This window comes from Aulonocara sp. 'chitande type north' Nkhata Bay, linkage group LG7 (genome assembly GCF_057382095.1).
Source record: "Aulonocara sp. 'chitande type north' Nkhata Bay isolate Kocher_YH1m ecotype deep benthic linkage group LG7, A_spYH_male_GT1.1, whole genome shotgun sequence".
Lineage (NCBI taxonomy): Eukaryota > Metazoa > Chordata > Actinopteri > Cichliformes > Cichlidae > Aulonocara > Aulonocara sp. 'chitande type north' Nkhata Bay.
In genome coordinates this window covers 1,953,349-1,973,803 of record NC_141350.1, presented here as the reverse complement: position 1 = coordinate 1,973,803, position 20,455 = coordinate 1,953,349, and the positions used below count along the sequence as shown (strand labels likewise).

Here is a 20,455-nt window from a genome sequence, read left to right as displayed (position 1 = left end):
GCTCTGAGGACTTTACAGTCCCCAGTCTTCCCCTGATGCAGCGATGTCTCGTTTCTTTCACGGCTCGCTCTTTGAAGTTGACTAAGAATGGGACGGGGATTAACATATTTACCCATGCAGATTCTCTTTGTGACTGTATGTGAGGCTAAATCATTTGGCAGTCATTTTTTTAATTATCTGCTCAACGACTTACATTCTCGTTTCCACCTGCTTGTTTTTCCATGTAAATGATGACAGAAGTCTAATTAAAAGTATATAAGTGTGTGTGTGTGTGTGTGTGTGTGTGTGTGTGTGTGTGTGTGTGTGTGTGTGTGTAAATATATATATTCATATATATATATATAGTGATTTTCTTTCTGTTGATATTATTTGTGTTGTGCAAATCCAGCGCGTCTCATCTTTGTGTTATCTTTAACAGAAGATTATGCAAAAGAAAAAAAAGTCAATGCTGCTAGAAATTTCCTAGAAAGTTATCTCATAAACCACAAGCAGCTTTGTGGCGGCTATTAAAAAAAGTATAAGATGATGTGTGTCCGTCTATGTGCGCTGGCGGGTTTGACGTCTATGCGGACGCGCGCGCGTGTGCGTGCATCTTTAAGTGCTAACTTGTATTTATGGCTGCTTGCCTACAGTATCTACATGCATCACATCTGCACCAAGGTTCACCGAGTCCATTGCAATGCAATGAAAAAAGTGGCAGACATCAATAAATTAGTTCTCTCATTGGCTCCGTAATCTGAGCTAATATACAAATTATTTTCACAAGAGGGCTCTTGAAGCACTTTATCAACTAAAGCTGACTTCTGGGAGCCTTTTGATGCTGAAAATATGTGCAATAATAAAGCAACAATGAACATATTGTAACAATTCTATATCCTGATTTTGTAACGATCATCATAAGTTCATCAGGCACCAGCATCAACAAGAAGCCCCCCAATAAAAATGCACGCAAGGACTGTACCTGAATGCACTGTCAGTAGGCTAAACGCTTTAACGCAGCCACAGGAATAACTCTAATTGCCTTATTTGAACCCCAGTTAGTAAAATAACGTGGCCATAGTTGGATGGTGTTATTCTGTGCTTGCCCCTACACTGCTGTGCATCTGCATCTAAAATGCATCAAGTTTGGTGAAAGTTGTCTTTCACAGCAGGGCAGTAGAAAGAGAGACTGGAATGCAGCTTGTTGTGTCTATACAGAAGTAATGCAGTTGCGTCAGTGGCGGACGCAGGGCAGGCTAAATGCGCCTGATCTTAGGCAGCGAAAGTAGAGGCGAGCTGTGGGGAGAGAGGAAAAAGTTCTCAACAAGGAGAGGCAGGACTACTCTTACGGAGCCCCTGCAGTCTCGCTTTTTATGCCTCTAAAAGACTTTTCCTGCCATCTTTTTGCATTTTCGCTCTGCAACACGCCTTTGACGTCTCCGAAAGCGAAATCCTACTTTTTAACTTCAGTGAAAACACCAGCACCATGGAGCTGCTCTGCCTCGAAATGGACACCATCATACGAGCTCGTCCCGATCCGAATCTGCTGTGCGATGACAGAGTCCTGCAGCGCTTGTTGACTATAGAGGAGAGGTTTTTACCCCAATATTCTTATTTCAAAGGCGTCCAGAAAGATATTCAGCCGTTCATGAGGAGAATGGTGGCCACTTGGATGTTGGAGGTATAGCGAAACACCGAGTGCTGACAAGACATATTATTTCCGTGCTCGACTTTAAAGCCTCTCGATTTGTTTCATTTCTTTATCGAGCAATGGTTGAAATATTCCGAGGAGCACATATGGCATACGACTCATATTTCCGACTGCTATTTCCTTATATTATTCGTCGGTGCCGTTTAACGCAATTTCTTTCCATTTTTAAAGTCCGATCGCTGCGTTTACGAAAGTGGCAGCTGTGCCATCTGTGGCACCGGAGGATTTCCTTTATCTGCCTCACATGGTGTCTGCACATGTTGCCCGTTGATTATTTGATGTTATTATTTTAGATAGGCTGAATATTTTTCATGCACACGTATGCACTCCCCCAATTCAATGCTGACTTGCGCTGTATCGCCATGTTGGTTTTTATAGGAGTGCTTTTAAGAGGATTTACAGTGTCAAAAGCAAAGTAACAGCGCGTAAAAACCGTCGGTAATGACAGAAGAGGGTCTTAGGTGTCCACCAAATACAGACTCGATCACAAAAAGCGTTGCGATCGCTTTAGATATCTATTTAAATGTCGGGAAGGGCGAGGGCCTTATCGCTTCTTTTGGTCTCCAGTGACTTGCCGAAGATTTCTGTTCATTTGTTGACGATCCGTCAAATATTTCCGGTCAACAGCCTTCTCTAAACAATCTGCAGTCTTTCCTCTTTATTTTCATGTAAATATTGTCAGAATCTGACGCACTGGAGATTTTTAATTAATTTTTGAAATAATTATATCGGCTCGGCGGTGAGGCACGCCACACCAGCCGCTTGCGACTTGCCTCTTATTTTGACATTTTCTTGATATTTATCGCGCATGGATACGGATAGGAATTGTCGGATATGATGTGGAAGAGTCTGCTGAACATTATGGTGTGAAGAAAGTCGCTCCAGATAATTTATTTCTATTTTTAAATATTTTATGAAAATATGACGACTGTTTTAAAAAAAGTGTGTTTCCGTGTGCTGCGCTTTCCTGGTGTTTTTTTGGCTCGGCTGATTGTGACTTGAATTCATTTCTTAGTGAATGAACTGCAGGAATGCGAGTCTATTGAGAGTATGTGTCTTAAAGTTATTTCAGTCTTTGTGAAATAATTTCTTTCGAATTATTTTGTGATGTCGCAACAGATCTGGGCTGGGCGCAAATTCTTGGCTGAGCCCCAACTATGTGTGTCATTGATTTTAAATGTGCTCTTATGTGATCACTCTTTTGTTTCGTTATTTCACAAAAGTTTTCTATACGTTTCAAGCGCTGAAAAGGAAGTCACGTGTCGTCAACGTTGTCGCCTTGTGTGCTGTCTCCTTATAGGTTTGTGAGGAGCAGAAGTGCGAGGAAGAAGTTTTTCCCTTGGCCATGAACTACTTAGACAGATTTCTAGCAGTGGTACCCACCAAAAAGTGTAACCTGCAGCTGCTGGGAGCAGTGTGCATGTTTCTTGCATCCAAATTGAAAGAGACTCGTCCATTAACTGCAGAGAAGCTGTGCATCTACACAGATAACTCCATCAGACCACAAGAGCTGCTGGTAAGCGACAGTTCTACGTGTTTCACGCAGTTTGCAGTAACACATCTGCAGACTCACATTGTCACCATCAGCTGGTTAAACATATTACATAACTTCTTCTTCATCAGAGCAGGTTTGGAAGCCGGGATTTGTTCTTGAGTATTTCCTTCTTTAAAGGTTTCAAATGTGAGGTATACTCGACACTGTCCCCATTTCACTGAATCGGTTGTCCAGGCTTTAGACATGAAAGGCGCAGGAAGGAGCTCAGCGCAGGATTGTTCTACAAGGGCTCTCTTTACTGTATAAGACCCTCAAGGCTTTACAGTAACCTTCCAGCCTGTGCGGTGGTCTCCATCGCCATCTGCTGGTAGATATTTTTCACAGATCAGCGAGGTCATATTGAACTGGAGCCAAAGTTCTCTGTTCCTGTGAGCTAGAGAGGGAGAGACGGAGAAATTCAAGTTTGCCTTTTACAGTTTAGCTGGTGTCCAAAAATAACTGTGGATGCACACATTGCTGACGTGAGGTCACGAGTCACTGTTTCTGATTCTAACTGCACATGAAACCCACAGTACAGAAAAAGTCACCATTCTGTGTCCTGTTTAATGAATATAAGCTCTGTTGTGCTGGCAAACCAATTAATTAAGTCAGTTTCACATCAGATAAGTATTTTCCCTCCTGCTCTGTGGCGCTACATAAACATTCCTCAGTAAACAACAGCCAATCCCACCCATGTTGTGAAAGAGGCCACATATTATGATTCAGACGGGGCTGATGGTTGCAGGCCTGCCTCGCTGCCTGACTGGCGGCTCTACCCACTGAGCAGACTGCCGCTGCAGCACATTCAAGCCCCAGACGAGCTGCTGTTGATTTGTTGCTTTCCCGTAATTTTCTGGAATGACAATTTCATTTGTTTAATGAAGGTTCCGACTCCGAGCCAGCGTGTTAAAGTTCCAGTTTCAAACAGCTTATTTTGAAAAGAAAAGCAAAATGCGCTGCTGTGGCTGGAAACTCGTATCATCTGCATGCAGTGCTGCACTTGACAAAAAACCGTCTCTGATACCTTCATGTTCAGACTGCAGACGAAGCCCTCAGTCCTTGAACTGGTTTGCTGAGGCCTCCTTTCTGTGTTTCTGTATAAGGCAGTATTTTGGCTGACACGCAGATACAGGAAACAGATCAGCTGCTCGGGGCATGTGATCGTTTTTTTGTCCTCATCTTTAGTAAGAACTTCTTGTAAAGAGAACCACAATTTTACGAAGAAGGTGTGACCAGAGGAAGGCAGTAAGCAGAAGGAAGTGGGTGATACCAGATTGCCACCCTTGTCAGCATAAAGCATGTGTTGCAAGGTTTGTCGCAGCTATTGCTATAGGCTTTGGTGTTGCGTACTGTCATGGATGGAAAACGCCTTTTAATAGCAGGAGGCTGCTAATGATCAGACAAAAACGTTGCTGTAGCCAGAAGAAGACGGCTTTCACTTTATGAAACTCCAGATTTCATCAGGAACATGTCCTGTTTCTCAGTCTCTCAAACATCAGCAAGATAGCAAAGCATGACATGACTGACAAAGGTCACTTTGATTGGGACAATGCATGCTGCTAGTAGGGGCGGCCATATTGAATTGTCTCATGACCGAGTCCATGTGGTCTCTCCTTCTTAAAGGGAAAATGAAGAACATCCATCCTCCCAGTCACAAGGCTGCAGTGCGGAACCAAACCGCTGACATTTTTTCCCAAATTAGTCACCAGCTCTTTCGTTAATCACCTCCTCCTCTAGGAAGTGAAAGTAACAATGCAGTCTCAGAAAAGAGAACGCCACACCTAGTATCCTCACCCCGTGTTACAGACGTGCAGATGGATGAGCACGTGTCAGCACATCCTGCTGTGAGATCTAAATGAAAGACTCAGATGCTGATTAATCAAACGGAGTTTCAGTCTTTCCTCAAGACACTTCATGTGGAAAAATATAGTAACTAAGTGCTGCAGTGCATAAATAGGATTCTGATTGATATATTGAGATAAGAGATGACATACTTAATGCTGACTGTGCTCAGCAGACATAGGCTGCTTATCCGTGTTCACTCTGCGCTCACACAGCAGAGCCTCTGATGGGCCTCTTTAGGAAAGTCCCCACATGCCAGACACCAACAGGGAGGGAGACAGTGATGCCGGGTCACCTGGGTTGGTGGCACTGCTGGTGATTCTCTGTCCCAGGCCCAGCCGAGCAGAGACTAATAACAATAACACTTAACCTCCAGATGCTCGCCGTGTATGTCACATTAACACACTTTTGGCTCAAGCGCACCTGGCTAAACAATAAAAGTGCAGAGCTGCAGCTGAAGTTGTTTTTCCGCCATCCCTTTTCTGCTCGCTCTCTCTAGGAATGGGAACTGGTGGTCCTGGGGAAGTTGAAGTGGAACCTGGCAGCAGTAACACCGAACGATTTCATCGAGCACATCGTGAGAAGGCTGCCGCTGCCCGAGGATAAGCTGGCACTTATTCGGAAACACGTCCAGACCTTCATCGCCCTCTGCGCCACAGGTAGGAAACGTTCGATTCGATTCCCTGCAATGAATCGCTGAGCCAGTCTGGACGAATTGAGTCCAAAGATGACCGTATCTTTTCCTCGATCTTTTTTCTGTCGTCTGTGCCAAATCAAACCAAGCACTAATGGCTTACGCTAGCATACTTTGTAGTGTTGTCTTTGCCGTTTCTTCTTTCAGGGCCGTGTCCAAGTCTTCTTTGGAGATCTGTTATGGGCCAGTCACAGCTAGCCTTACCTTCAGTGAGAAAATATTCTTCCTAAGAAAAGCATTAGTCGTAAAAGTGTCAGCCTCTCAGGTCTGACATCCATCGTCTGTCTTCTCCCAGCAGCCTCTGAAGTAACGCTTCAAAGCCTGATTGAGGGGGTCGAAAAGACAAACGGACAAGGGTGGAGGCAGGCAGACCATTGTCTTTTTACACTTGAGCTGAATGGTTCCCGTAAGATCAAACATGCAGGGAGGGATGGAAGGAACGAGAGCCTCAACATGATATGAAGGGAGAGTGAGGTCAAAGTGGGAAAGATGCAAGAGGGGTGAGGGGAGTCAGAGCCAGAGGAGGGTATTGTTTTTGTGCTGCCAAATCTGAGGCATGTCATGTTTTCAAATTTCCTACGTTCTCTCTCTTAACTTCACACGCCTCCACGCCCCGCTGCTGGAGGACATGATGGCGTTTGCAATAGGGCAGATTTCCCTCAGGTCACCACGATCAGAGCTACAAAGCAGGCGGGGCCACGAGCACCTTCTTCCACTGCTTCTGGGCACGCTCGAGGACTTTGTGCGAACGTTTACTTTGGATAACCGCACAAGTCATCCTTAATAATGCTCTTTGCCCCCCACAAACTGGTCAGCGACCAGCAGCTGCTTCATTTTCTCTGCAGGTCACAAATAGGAATGCTAACTAACACCCCCCCACACACACATGGGAAACACCTCCTTCTGCTGACAACATTGGGAGGAGTGTACACAGTTAGATGAATAGATACGTGACAATCGCAGCATGAGGCGATCTCCTGCACCGATTGTGCAATGGATTCAATACAGACAGCAGAGTCTGAGATGACGCTTCATTTTTTAATACTTCCCCTGTGTCCTCAGTCCGGTTCCCTCAGTTTTCTCATATCTCACTTTTTTCCTGTCTCACCCCGTATTTTTGCCAGAGGATTAATGTTTGGAATGACAGCGTGTCAGGGATCGGACCTATTCCCCAAGCAACGTTGCGAAAGACTCGGCGCGCACTTTGTCCGTAATTGCTTCAATGAGGCAGTGGAAATAAATTTACGAGAATCGTCCTCCTGACACTGTACTCTAGGAGAGCCTCGCTGTGGAGATCGCTCTGGACCGTCATCGGCCGTTTATTTGTGTACACGCTCCGTATCCAGGCAAGCACGAAGTGAGGGCAAAATGAGGAAAGATTCAGCACGAGTGAGTCAACGGTTTGGTGCATCGGAGGATCTCTGGGAATACGAGACCCGTTTGTGAAACATTGCCAGCTGTAAATCTTCGGGTTATCTGGTGAGAATCCTCCTCGAAGACGTCCTCTGAGCAGAGTTGAGAAGGTAAAGGCGCAGGAGGATTTCTCTCTCAGGAGGATTTAGGTTTACGAGCCGGTCGACAGCGGGGTCACCTGTGGCCTCGGTCCCACCGCCGCTGTCCCTTTACGGGAAAAGAAACCACGCGTAAAACCACGGCTCTCTGTTCTCGAGAGGAGAATAAGGCCTCTCGTTCCTAATGGCTCCTCTCTTTTGATGAAACAGTTCCGTTCGGGCCACTCGGTGGGATTTTGTCAGGTGGCGCAGGCTGGCTCTGTATTAATTAATAACATTGGCTGGTCCATTCAGGACTATGCAAATGGCTCAGGGGCTCAGCTAGAGACTGGGAGAAAGGAGACAAAAGGCTTGGCCCTTACATTTCATATGCAGAGCCGTGTGAGGGTCAGCGCTGCAGGGCCACTTGATAGGAAACGCCAGCGTTTCCCTCAGGCAGGCTGCCGGATAATAGCCCAGAAACAAGCTCATTAAGGGAGATTATGAACCTCCGTTCCTAGACACAGACACCGAGCACTCTGAGCTTCCTCTTCTATTCTTATTCACCCGAGTTAAAGTGGGAGAATGGACGGGGTGCGTGGGGCAGACAGATGCAGCCCAACCTGTCTGCTGCGGTCATTGAGCCCCATCTTCTTGCCATATTGGCAGGGTGCATTTTTTCTGTAATGGTATGCATGGAATGGTGACAATGGTCACAGAAGCTGATCAAAAGAAATCTCTGGATCCGGGCCAGCAGCGCTGTCCAAGAGAGACTCGACACAATGCAGATTTCGCTACAAGTTGGGATCCAAGTAATGAGCGCTCGTTCTTTTGTCTCCGAATAGTATTTGATCACTTATTGCTGGTATGTGGAAGTGTCTTTCAACTACGTATGAAGGGACTTGATGATTAACTGGTTAGTTTATCAGGACAACTAATGATTCACTAGCTGACAAACACGAGGGAACTGAAGCCGTGCTTACTTTCAACTGCAGTGTAACTTTGGTATTATTCCGTTTATTTTATTCCCAACCTCCATGTTGGGAATGTTTCAATTTAGCTTTCTGGAAACCGGCAGCTTTCGGCCTCTTTGGCCTTTTCTGGGTTCTATGAGCTGCGTCTTTAAATCGGCGACAGCTCAAATGTCGCAGCTTGATTCACAAGCCCTCTTTCTTTTGTTTTGCCTGTTAAGTCTCTCTAGTCCAGAGGCAGGAATGCTCCTTGTAGCTTCGACTCCAAGCGGCCGTGGCACGGAGAATCCCCTCCAGCCTGGGCTCAGCATTGTAAAGATGGATGATTCATCTCAGATGTGTTCAATGAAAAGAGCTTTGCTGGTGTTTGTTTACATAAAATCCCCTCCGTGTTTGATGAGTCAGAACCCGAACAAATTAGCCACCTTCTCCAGCGAATTATCCTTTCCCTGCATGCTCCGCTGATGTGAGGAATCATGTCCGGTCCGCCTGCATTGTCAACAGATGAAGCAGGAAAAGGCTTCCTGACAGTATGTGCCCAGTAACGTGACACACAGGGTGAATCATCGAGTGGCACGTCCTGAGTTCTCCTCTTCACCTCGCTGTTTAATCAGCACCACAGTATAAATCCTGCGGCTGGTTGAGTCACGCCGGAGATCGCAGACATTTTGCTTCGGCTGCTACAATTATCCCAGCAAAAAGGTTTAGAAATCAAAATCTTCCGTGTTTTTCTCGGACGTCATGTTAACCACAAAGACTAATATTTGTACTAAAGTAAATGCTTTGGTTCCAGATAGTTTGACTCAACATTTTTCTCAGCACACCGTCCCCTCATTTTTGTCTTCCTCTTTAAAGGCTACTTGATACGGCCTTTAAATGCTGTCATTGGGATTTAGTTCTTTATTTCAAAAGCAGGACGTGAACAGGGAAATATAACTGTAGGATCTAATCAAAACTACTGCGACAGCACTTTGAGGTTGTTGCAGGAGCGATACACTAAACGGAAGATTGTTTTTGCTATTCGGACGGAAAAACAAGAATCGCTCACATTGATCACATCAGATGAGACTGATGAAGACACAGCAGGCAAAGGGGGTGGGTTACAAAGCAGCTTGCAGATGTGCTACACCTGTTGGCACGCTAATGCGACTTAAATGGCGTGTCATGTTATGACAGTTGCCGAGTAGATGCATAGAAGCTGATGTGAGCGGCCACTGAGGTCAGCTAAACGTCTGACCTGTGGCTGAGCGTCACTTTGTGGCCTGTCGGCGCCGACGCGATGCTTCTGTGAGAGGAGAGCGGTGCATGGTGCCGGCTGTGCCTCAGTTTGTCTGTCAGGCACAGCCGACATCGTGTTTACAGATTGTTTATTCGTTCTTTAACAATGAGCAGGGAATTCGTGGTGATTGGTGAGGTAACGATGGAGCAGCATGACAGTATATTGGGTACAGACACTGAATTACAATAGTCCACACGATGTCATCTGAAAGGGACGAATAGCCCGAGATTTTTGAATGAAGCTTAGTCGATTTAATCTAAACTGTAACTGTGTTCGGGAGAAAAATCGCTCTCCAAATCTGTACGCTCCTCAACACTCAACTCGACCATCTCAACACTGATGTTACTCAAGACTGCAGCTGTGACACAGGATGTGATAGCGAGAGGCTAAAAGGGCAGCTTACAATTAACACACAATTCTGAGCAAGAGCGTGCAACTCTCACAGGTTTGGGTTTTTTAGTTTGTTTCCAGAGTGACAGCCAGACAGGAAGCAATGGAAATGACAGAAATATCAAGTTGTTGTTTGTTAGTTTGGCATTTGTGGAAAAAAGCCGGCGTGTGGGCCTCGGCCAGCCGCGGTAGGTGGATTGTCTTCTGAGAAGGTCGTGTTGGCTGACGGTCTGTGTTGCGTTAGTGGTGAAACATACTGTCATGCCAGTCCTAAAGAGATGTTTGCTTTTAACCTTAATCAGTCAACCAAACCCCGCGTCCTCGTAACGGCGCTCCCTTAATAAACACGTTCAATAAGCGCTACATGTATAGAATACAAGAAGCTGATTTATCGCTGTGGAAAGAGAGGTCAGGGTAAATCCGTCTTTTTCTTTGGCTGTTGTTCAACTTTCCAACTTTAATTAATTTACAATTTTAATGTGCGTGGTGTGCGTTGCAGCCACCCAGATGGAGCGGGCCATGTAGGGCAGGAGAATGTGCGACCGGTGGCCCGAGGATGAAGTTTCATGGGGTAGGAACAGGGAGGAATGGAGACGAGGGGGCACAGGGAGGAGAAAGGGCCATTGAAGGGGCTGAGAGGCGTGCAGGCCGGGCCAGCCAGCCGCTGCTCACAGGGAGCTTTCCATCGCAGGCGTCCCCACTCAGCTACATACACTGTTTATCCTCAACATGAATATCAATGAGGGCCTCCTAAAATACAGCCATTCTTCCCCCCACATGCAGCAGCCACCAGGCCCGAGTGTCAGCCCGCATCGGCTGCACGCGCACGTCCTTGTTCTGCTACAGACCTGTCTTGTCTTGAGTGCGAAAAATCAGCTTGCTGCCCACTGCCTGCCACTCAGCTCTCCCACAAACCAACATCTGTGCCGTGCGTGTGTGGGGGGGGGTCAGTGTGTGTCTGCATCTGAAAGCACGCAGGCATCGGCGCATTGTTTCTCGCCTGTGTCGCTGAGGTGTCTGTTGCCTCGCCTGTCGCTCTGCGCTCGCTGCACACTTACAGTAAATCCTTGTATGCCTTTGTCGTCTCAGCCCTCTATAGAAAGTTGTGCTCTTACAGCAGTGATGTAATGCCGGGGGGCTTTGTGCGCTCTTTCCTCTTGGCTCGAGGTAGCCTTTAATAAATCGCCCCCTTGGCAGAGGCCCAGCGGCTAACACAGGGGTGTATAATAAGTTCATTTATTTGTCAACACTGAGCCCACAAGATGAGAAAGCGCCTGGCTGTGCATGTTAAAAAGGCAGTGAGAGGCTGCCTCTGCAGCTATCAAAGGGCCTACCTCTTTGATTCCAAATAAAAAAAAGAAGAAGGAAGAAAAATCTCCTTCAGAGCCATCGCACGCGGTTTGCTTTGCAATTGAATATAGCAATATGTTAATGTGCAGGCTGTTTCTATGCCCCCATTGCTCACTCCTCTAACCCAGAGGTGGCCCAGGAACAGAGAAATACTTGCAGGGAGGGATTGGGGGTGGGGGGTTGGATGGGAGGCAGGAGGTGAGGGTCACTGGAGGGCAAGTCTTTTCTTCTTCCAAAACTTCACAAGGGTCTGGACGCAGACTCGAGAGCGATGTGCAGCAGAGTCGTCTAGCTCCCCCTCCTCCCACCACGCCTGCGACCTTCCCCTCTTTTCTCCCGCTTGCCTCGTCACCGCACCGTCCATCGCTGCCCTCTTCGTCTTCCTCCCCCCCCTGTCAAGCCCCTGTCCTCAAGTCCAGCCAGGGTCTTTGTGCAGCCTGTCTAGCTGAATTGGAATCGGTGGCGAGAGGATGGATGCCGCGTCCCTCATTTGGGTGAAATGAGGTGATGACTCTGGACAATGGAGTCACACTCTTCTGCCTTCCCTCTCATAGGCCCGCCACTCCATTAATATGCTAAAAGATAGGAGGGCCGCCAATGCAAACCGCTGCCTGTTGTAGCAACAAAGACGGCGGCATGTGTGCCATTCACCGGCCGTCCAAGCGGGCCATGTGTTACCCAAGAAGAAAGGTAGAAGTTGAGCAAGACATAAAGAGAGAATGCAGAAGGGTGTGTGTGTGTGTGTGTGTGTGTGTGTGTGTGTGTGTGTGTGTGCGTCCGTGCGTGCGTGCGTGCGTGTGTGTGTGTGCGTGTGCGTGTGTGTGTGTGTGTGTGTGTGCGTGCATGAAGAGAAAACCTCTCCCTGTCTGTCTCACTGTATGCCAGTTGCCTTTTCGGGCTTCTGGCCCGTTCACAAGCTGTCTCATTTGCATTATGAATGACAGCGAGGGGAGCTAACAAGGTTATTGGTCTTTGAGACGCACGCCTGTGACCACACGTGGAAAAAGGACCTACAGCAGTGCGCATTGGCAAAGGCACTGAGCCTCTTTATTCCTTCTTTTCCAAGCGCTATGGGGCTTTTTTCAGCGAGCACACGATTTACTCAGGAGATGGAAGAAAAGGGGCCGGGCTGGGGAAAGGGGGACTGCATCGGGGTGAGGGTGGTTGCTTTTCAGCTCCTTTACAAGCCCAGTGAACCCTCATTATCCAGGCCCCTGGTCATTAGCGAGCCCAGCGTTCATAGCCGGTGCAATAGAAGGAGTATTTATTAGCTGACTGCTAGATTACTAAATCATACCGTATCTGTACCCTGCGAACTGAAACGTGCAGTAAAGAAACCAGTGGTAAATACATGCACCCACCTGACCAAAGATTGTGCTTCCTGACTTCATACGCTCGTGCTTCAGACTAACAAACTCACATTTAACTCAAACGTTTTTATTCCTCTAACAGATTTCAGATTCGCCATGTACCCTCCATCCATGATCGCTACAGGAAGTGTGGGGGCAGCGATCTGCGGCCTGCAGCTCGATTCAGCCGACCAGTCGCAGTGGGGTGACAGTCTGACGGACCTGCTGGCAAAGATTACAAACACAGAAGTGGTAAGTTTACCTATCACTGTAGCTCGATCGATTTAAATATGCAGCGTGTTCCAGCGCTAAGAGGTAATACTTACATCTGGAATGTAGGGGATTTGTTGCTGAGTAATATTTTAATCAGTATGACTAAATATTAGTGACTCTGCAGACATCGGTTACATGTTATCTGGTTATCAGAGTACAAGTGTTACAGTAACTATGATTCAGTGCTTAATCAGCTGTTTCCTGCACTGGAAGCTTACTTTTGGAAGTCTTTAGTAGACATTTCTAGTGAAGTGACACATTTAAGTTATCTTATTACCACTGAAACAAACAGGTTTTGCTTTTCTCAAGTAACTGGGTTGTTTTTTTGCCCGACCAAACATGCTACTCTGTTGGAAAGCACATGGCAAGTTAAGAAATGCCACATGTTTGTTGGGGCTGTGTGCGCAACAGACAAAAGTTGAAATGTCACTGAGTTTTGGCTTCACACAGGCATATTTTAGGGGAGATTTACTGCCAATTTTAATAAAAATGAGCACGAGACTGAGCTAAAATGTCTACATTTAAAGAAATGATCGATATTTGTCAGTCCAGCAGCTGCCTCGTGTAAAGGCTCCTCTAAATCGCTCTGTAACTGACAGGAAGGCCGGTGAAGCTGTTGTGCGGCTGCCTGGTACAGTGAATGTTGCACCAGAGGATAAGCTACGTCCAAACACAGGCAGGGCCCCTGCTAGCTCTGAGATTCCTGGCTTTCATCATACACCAGAGAGGATTTTGTCTGTCTGTAGTTCGCTGCTAAGACGAGTAGCTGGGCAGAAGCGTAACCTGTGAAGTTCTTCTTCTTTAGTCCCCGGAGGGTAAGCTGTCGAGCACAGGTCCACAACCACCACCTTGCCAGGAGTGCTGCTAATACCTAACGTGATGAAAACGTCTTTTGGTTGGTAATGGCAGACTTACTCTAAACTGTGTGCAGAGTGCACAGGGGGCACGACACAGATCCCGAGCATCGGCCGTGGCATGTTAAATTCTGCCTGAAAAGGAGGCAGAGGGGGAGGAGGAGGTGGAAGAAAGCTGTTGAAGTGTGAAAAGGACACCGAGGGGGTGTTATGCCTCCCTCGCGACAATCGGACCTCTCTTGTCTCCTCCTATGGTCCATAATGCAGCGCTGCTGGAGAGCATGGCTCCCTCTGGTGCGAGCTGTGTGAAGTCTCGCTCAGCAGCTGAGGAAAAACAAATAGTTGGCCTCAGCAGCACAGGGCCTCGGTGTGTTTTAGGCTGCTAGGTCTTAGACTCCGGGGAATTAAGTGGCGCTGTGTCTCAGAGATCAACTCCTTACATTCCTGGATTCAGACAAGCCACGGCTCGCGGTAAACACGGGAGAAAAAGCACAAGGCGCCCGTCCTAATTCAACATATAGGGCTTTAGTATGAACTGCCAAGCAAAGCTTAGGGTATTAAAAGATTTTCCTGAGATCCTCGCATCAGGCTCGTGCACCACGTGCAACACCAGCAAAAAATCTCACTGCCCAGAATTACCTGTCAGTATTAATAAGTGGCGTCAGTCCTATTTACGCCCTTTGTCAGTCTCAGCGTGCAGGCTTTGGTGAAAGAGGAAATGCTGTGTCATTTTAGCAGCGACCCTACCTTCATTTAGACTTCAGACACCAGCGAGGTGGTACGAGTCTAAAAGAGTACGCGTAACATACCCCGTGTGATTTTGGCACAGCGGCTCGGCGAGCAGCGACTCGTAGCCGCTCGGCCAAAGAGCCAGGCGAAATATGAAGGCCGAGTTTCGCCAACCGCTGCAGCTGCTGCTGCCAACAGCGCCGTGGCCGACGCCACCCCCTGGTACCCCGCTGGCATGTGTGGTATCCAGAAGCTGCGGTTTTCCAGTGGAAATGCGATAGGGCCAAGTCACCATCTTTGGGCCATTGCAGGAATGCGTGTTGCCTCGCAAACACCTGGTGTGGCCTTGTGGGGCGAGCAGACGGGCTGTGTGTGTGTTTGTGTGTGAGATGAGCAGAAATGTAAGAGTTCGGTTTACTCTTCATTGATTAAAACAGGAAACGGCAGCAGGAGAGGGTTTAAGAGCACCGCTTCCCAGATTTGTTTTCTCTCAGTCTTTCATTCATCTTTTTCAGCCGGGGTCACATGCTAAGACACCGGAAACACATTTTCTCATTGCTCCCTTTGTTTTTCTTCCTCTTTTTTTAATCACAGTTATTTCCTGGGGACAAAATGCTTGTAATAAAAGATGCATTTATTACGACGGATTATATCTATTAGCACAGCCTGTGGCATCACTTGTGGTGTTTCAGGCATGCGGGCTAAAGAAAGGGAAAGGTCACATTTCTATTGTAACTTGTGGAAATTCAAGTCATGTGGTGACTTCTTATTTCCAGCGTCAGCCCCGGGATATTTTGTTTTCAGATTCCCTGAGATTCGTAGTGCGTCCCTGCCTGTGTGTGTGTTTCAGCTGTCTGACCACCAAATCCTCCCAGAGTAGCCAACACTGTCTTGTGTGGTACAGTCAGCAGTTAAAACACATTCCACGCTTCACACATTTCTTCCTTTTGGTTTTGTCTGTCTGCACGACTTCCTCCCGCTGCCAGTGTCACAAAGGCCGCCCAGGGATACAGTGCATGCCACGATTTGTCAGACTGACAGGCTGTTGCAGTATGATGCATGTTTGGGGTGGGCAGAGGGAGGACTATGACTACAAGAAAGGATCAGAGGTGGTCATGTGTTTTCCGGTTTGAGGCTGCAAAGCAAGATGCTTAAGTGCAACGCTGTGTCCCGTGGTGAATTTATTCAGCGCTGTTGGCCCCTTCATTGTCCGAGTACCTACAGCTTCTGTGGAAACAGCATCGGTGTTTCCAGTAGTCGCACACTGAAGTCATTAAAGGTTCTCAAAGCCCACGGGGCTTGGCGAGGGATCCGAACTGCCGCTCTAAAGAGCAGCGCAGACGGGGGGGGGGAATGTCTTTTAAGAAATGAAGGCGTGCATTCTTGCGGTAGGACACAGGCAGTTCCTTTACATGTTCGGCGTTTGAGTCCATTTTCTCACAGGAATTGAGATTTTATGACCAATGAGGCACATGTTGGTGGGAAGACTTTGCATGTGTGCATGAACACACCCCCACATTAGTGGCCACCCTCTGGAGAAGATTAAGGGACAGACTCTGGTGGGGTTTCCTCCATGTCAAAGCCAATGCTGAGGAAAGTGTTTGCCCAGAGGCGTGCAGCCCAGATCAGTCAAAAACTGTTAGAATTAAGACGTCAGGGGAGCTCTCACTTAGTATTTTGGTAGTGGCCTTGTAATGGCTTCTTTTTTCACATAGTATATAAATCCTCTTCCTTCTGTTATGTGTTGTGCTGTTTGACCTTTGACATTGTGACCTTTAGCCACAGCTCCCTGAGAGCAACTCTGACATGAGTGAGGGCCCGGTTCCTATTTCATGGAGGCTCCGCTGCACCAGAGGCTGTAACGGGCTGGACTGAGGCCATCAGGTTTAAATTAGCTGTAAATTTCTAAAGAATGTCTCAGCGCTCCACAAGCGGTACATTTTCACCCGTCTTTTCAGTCATGATTCCCACTGACGTCTCGTGCTATAAGGCGCAGGTCATGCATGCATGTGCGTGCACAGAGCTAAAAGGAAGCAGCACGGCTTCAGTTGTTTTTGAAGTGTTTTACCACCAGAGGGCAGTGTTAGCTCTCTGTTAGGGACAGCATTTTGTTCTCAGGCCAGTTTCTCAGTCAATCAGCTCTGCAAAGTACACTTGGCATCTTCTTCATGTGCGTTATTAATGGTTGGTCACCTGCACCTTATGCTTCACTGTTGTTGTTCTGCAGCAACACAGATTTTTTTGATTTCATATGTCATCATTTTAAATCTGATAATTAGTTTGAGCTCCTGGGACTAAAGATCCTTTGAGGTACTTTAGGTATTTAATGACCCTCCTTAAAACAGTTTGACCTTTCTCTGACGCTAACAGCCCATTCAGCACTCTTTTACACCAACCCCCCCTTCCTACCCCCGTCTTACTGCGCTGCACTGTAGCACTGTCTCCCAGGGAAGGATAAGAGGCCTTGGTGCTGTTGAGGAGTTTGTCTCCCAGGTGGATTCTCAGTTTTCCTTGGTGGCCTTTGATGGTGTAAGTCGATGCGGCTGGGTCTCAGATGGATCCCCTGCAGGCAGGCGGGCGCACAGACTGGCTCTCGTTAAAAAAGCACCACCTTTGTGTTCCCACAGGAGGTGGATGTAATTAACATAGCTTTAATACTACCTGTGTTTTCAGCCGCCGTTGTCAAGACGACTCCTGTTTGGGTTTTGTGTGTTTTGGGGAACAGCAGAGGTGGTGGGTGGCTGGATGGGGGAGGGCAGAGGTATGCATGCGAGTGTGCGTGTGCATGCCGGTGCATGTGCGTAGGCTACATGAGGACGATAGTGATGGTATTCGCTGCACAACCCCGGTGGGCTGATGTAATGCTTGGGTCTGGCCCATGTCTGTGGTCTTTTGGAAGCAGCAACTCGAAAGTCAGCTGTCATTTAAAATCACAGCGAGACGCCGTCATCGTGGCCGAAGCACTTTCTGAACAGCAGATTGATATTATAGGGCATAACATTTGTGTTACATGCTTGATAGAAAATTCAAAGGTTTAACTTCTAAGTTTAAATTGTAAGTAACAGAATTGGTTTGCTCTTTAGTTTCATGATAAAGTCTCGCTTTGAATGTGCCCGATCGTACCAAACTGGAACTCTGAGTTGATGAAGAAGCAGGAAAAACGCACTTCCTTGACTGCAGATTTAAAAAGATTGATGTAACCTCTCGATTGTCTTTTGCATTGCAGGATGTTCTAAAAGAGTGCCAGGAGCAAATCGAGCGCGTGTTGGTGAGCAGCCTACGCGAAGGACGGCAGCAGCAACAGCAACAGCAGCAAACTCAGAGAGGCCCGAGTGGGAAAGGCCTGGACGAGCTGGATCAGTCCTCCACCCCGACAGACGTCCGCGATGTCAACTTGTGAACCACCAGAGGGCATCATTGCACAGGATTTACAAAAACAAAAATAGAAACCAACAAAAAAAACTCAATTTTCTTAAAAGCAGAAAAAAAGAACAAAATGTAAAAATGTTAAAAACAAAAGACAGCAATGCTTGCTAGTTTTTTTTTTGTGTGTAGATTTTCTGTTCTACAAGTCGAAAACACCTGCTCGCAGAATAGATTTTCGATGACGTTATAGCATAAATGCATCAAATTTGATCCGAGATGAAGCTCTGTGATGCCTTGGATATCCAGAAGGGAAGCCAATCATATTTGCATTCTGCCTGATTGTATAGTATGATCTTTTAAGTTATATTCTAACTATAGATTGATAATGAGGCTGAGACGGAAACTATTTGGAAATTGCGGGATCACCCTGGGGCTTCTCTATCGTTGCGTTACGAGTACTGTCACCGTTACGTTTGAGCCGCTGAACGAGCTCCTCGACTGTTGTGTGCTGAGTGTGCGACTGAGGAAGCCGTGAGACTATTTGCCGAAAGTGGGTGGATCGCATTATCAGGGAAGACCCGGGATGATGATAATTATCAGTAGTATTAGTAATTGTTATTATTATTATTATTATCATTTGACGTCTTTTGAAATTAATAGTAGAGATCAATAAGCTCCTTTTGTCTGGCTGCTTGTGCGTGTCAGTTTGTGGATGCAAGCGTGTTTTTGTGTGTGCGTGTCTGAGTGTGTGCGTGTCTATGTTAACAGTGATTCTACAGCGAAAGGCACTTGAATAAAGTCGCAGGCTTACAGTTGTGTATTTAAAGACAGCGGAGCGAGCCGAGGCTACATATACTTTCTCCATCCGTAGAACTGGGCATCTACGCTACGTCGCTGCCGTCGTGCATTAACAGTGTGTCGTGATTCGTTGTTCTCCAACAATAAACCTGTGTGCGTGGACCACGAGTGAGACGACAGAGGCCGTTATCTTTCTCGGAGGTTATGCGAGCCGTTTGTTCATTACTGCCGTTCCGATAACGAAATATCGCACGTTCGTCGCGCTTTGCGATGAGGCGTTTCTTGTGTCTGGATGGAACGTGCACAGCATGCGTGGCACATGTGAGAGCAGGAGAGTCTTGAGGAAAGTTTCGTTCTTCTGTGTCGGTGAGCGCAGAGCGAGACGAGCGCAGGCTGAGGGAGAGGCACAGCACCGGGTGGCGGGACAGAGACGGTTTTAGTTTTTAGTGGTGCAGAAGTTTGCTGCTGTGTGGGAGACGTGGGCTTTGTACAGCCAGTGGCTGGAAGATGACGAACAATAAAATTGGTATCCGTGGCTGCGTCAGTAACGGATGCCTACAACGACACACAAAGATGTTCCTGGTTTTCCGTTTACGTGGAAATGACACGAGGAAGTAAGACCGTACGCTGCCAGGTCACGCGTTGGGGAATCTTTTGGGGCGGGGGGGTTGGGGGAGGGGTAGAGGATGACAATAACTGTCAAAGCTCATCTGGAGTACCGCATAGGGTTGTTTTCAACACCCCTGTATGATTTTAATGGCAAAGCACTTTGCAAACATGCTCCCCAGGAGATGATTAAATTGAAATGGACGGTGATTGGAGGTGAACAGATGTTTCATTTTTTTTCCTCATTAGCCTTTTCTTTGGTTTACTTTGAAGGGCTGGTTTCCCAACATCAGTCGTTTGCCTTTAAAGGAGGAGTCAAATTGAAAAAAGGCTTCCCGCGACTTTCCGCATAAGCACATTCCAAACAAAGAAACAAAGAAACAACATTCCCAGTCACGCAAATTGCAAGTTGATCCTGAACAAATAAGAGCATGAATTCACACAGCTTTCTGATCTGTGGGCTCGAGTCGATTTTCTTTTACAATGTCAAGAAATGATTTTGTTTTTACTTGAATTTTTCTTTCTATTTATCTGCATCACAGCCAGGGAGGCAGGGCGCTACCAGCAAGGGTGGTCTGAACATCCAGGTTTGCACATGTTCTTTAAAGGGCCATGAGGTTTGCAATGTTAAGATAAAGCAACGCCTGTGTTTAAAAAAGAATTTGTGTCGCAGTGGTTGGTCAGTTGTTGTTTTGTTGTTGTTTTCTTTCCTTTATGTTTGTTTCTGTTTATGGTGCTGGCTTCCGTAGCGCCCGTCCAGGCCAGTTGTCTGTCAGTGAACACATTTCCCCGGTGAGCTTTGCTGCTTCGAATCATTAGCAAGGGGATTCATCTGCCAGGCAGACAGCAGAACAAAGCGAGACGGCTGATTTTGTTTTGTTTGGTCACGTGGCTTTGTCACAGCAAGGTGTCTTTGACTTCTTTTTATTGTTTTTCCATGACCATGTGTAACTTTGCTGAGTGTGAATGTGGGGATCGGATGATTTTCAGTAAAACTGAGCGATTTCATGACCCGTTTGCCAAATCGTCCCCCATCTGAATATTTGGTATGACCCCTTTATTTTGCCTGTTTTCCTGACGTAAGCTCTCTCCCAAACTTGTGATTCCTCCTGCAATATGTTGTTGCATATGTTCTATTTTGAGACCACCTTTGTCAATTTGTGTTTGATAATATTTTACGGGGCGACCAGACCCACAAAGGGTTTTTCTAAGACTTAGAGATACTGTATTCCAAAGTGAA

At 46.9% G+C, this 20,455-nt stretch overlaps 1 protein-coding gene across 1 annotated transcript; it reads left to right on the top strand.

Annotated features, from left to right (window-relative positions):
• Nucleotides 1–1,249: 1,249 nt before the first annotated feature.
• On the top strand, nt 1,250–19,267 carry ccnd2a (cyclin D2, a). The gene is made up of 5 exons (XM_086297937.1): nt 1,250–1,660; nt 2,991–3,206; nt 5,566–5,725; nt 12,693–12,841; nt 17,672–19,267. Exons 1-5 carry the CDS (start codon nt 1,466–1,468, stop codon nt 17,843–17,845), a joined length of 894 nt encoding a protein of 297 aa, XP_086154063.1. The 5' UTR covers nt 1,250–1,465; the 3' UTR covers nt 17,846–19,267.
• Nucleotides 19,268–20,455: the final 1,188 nt, after the last annotated feature.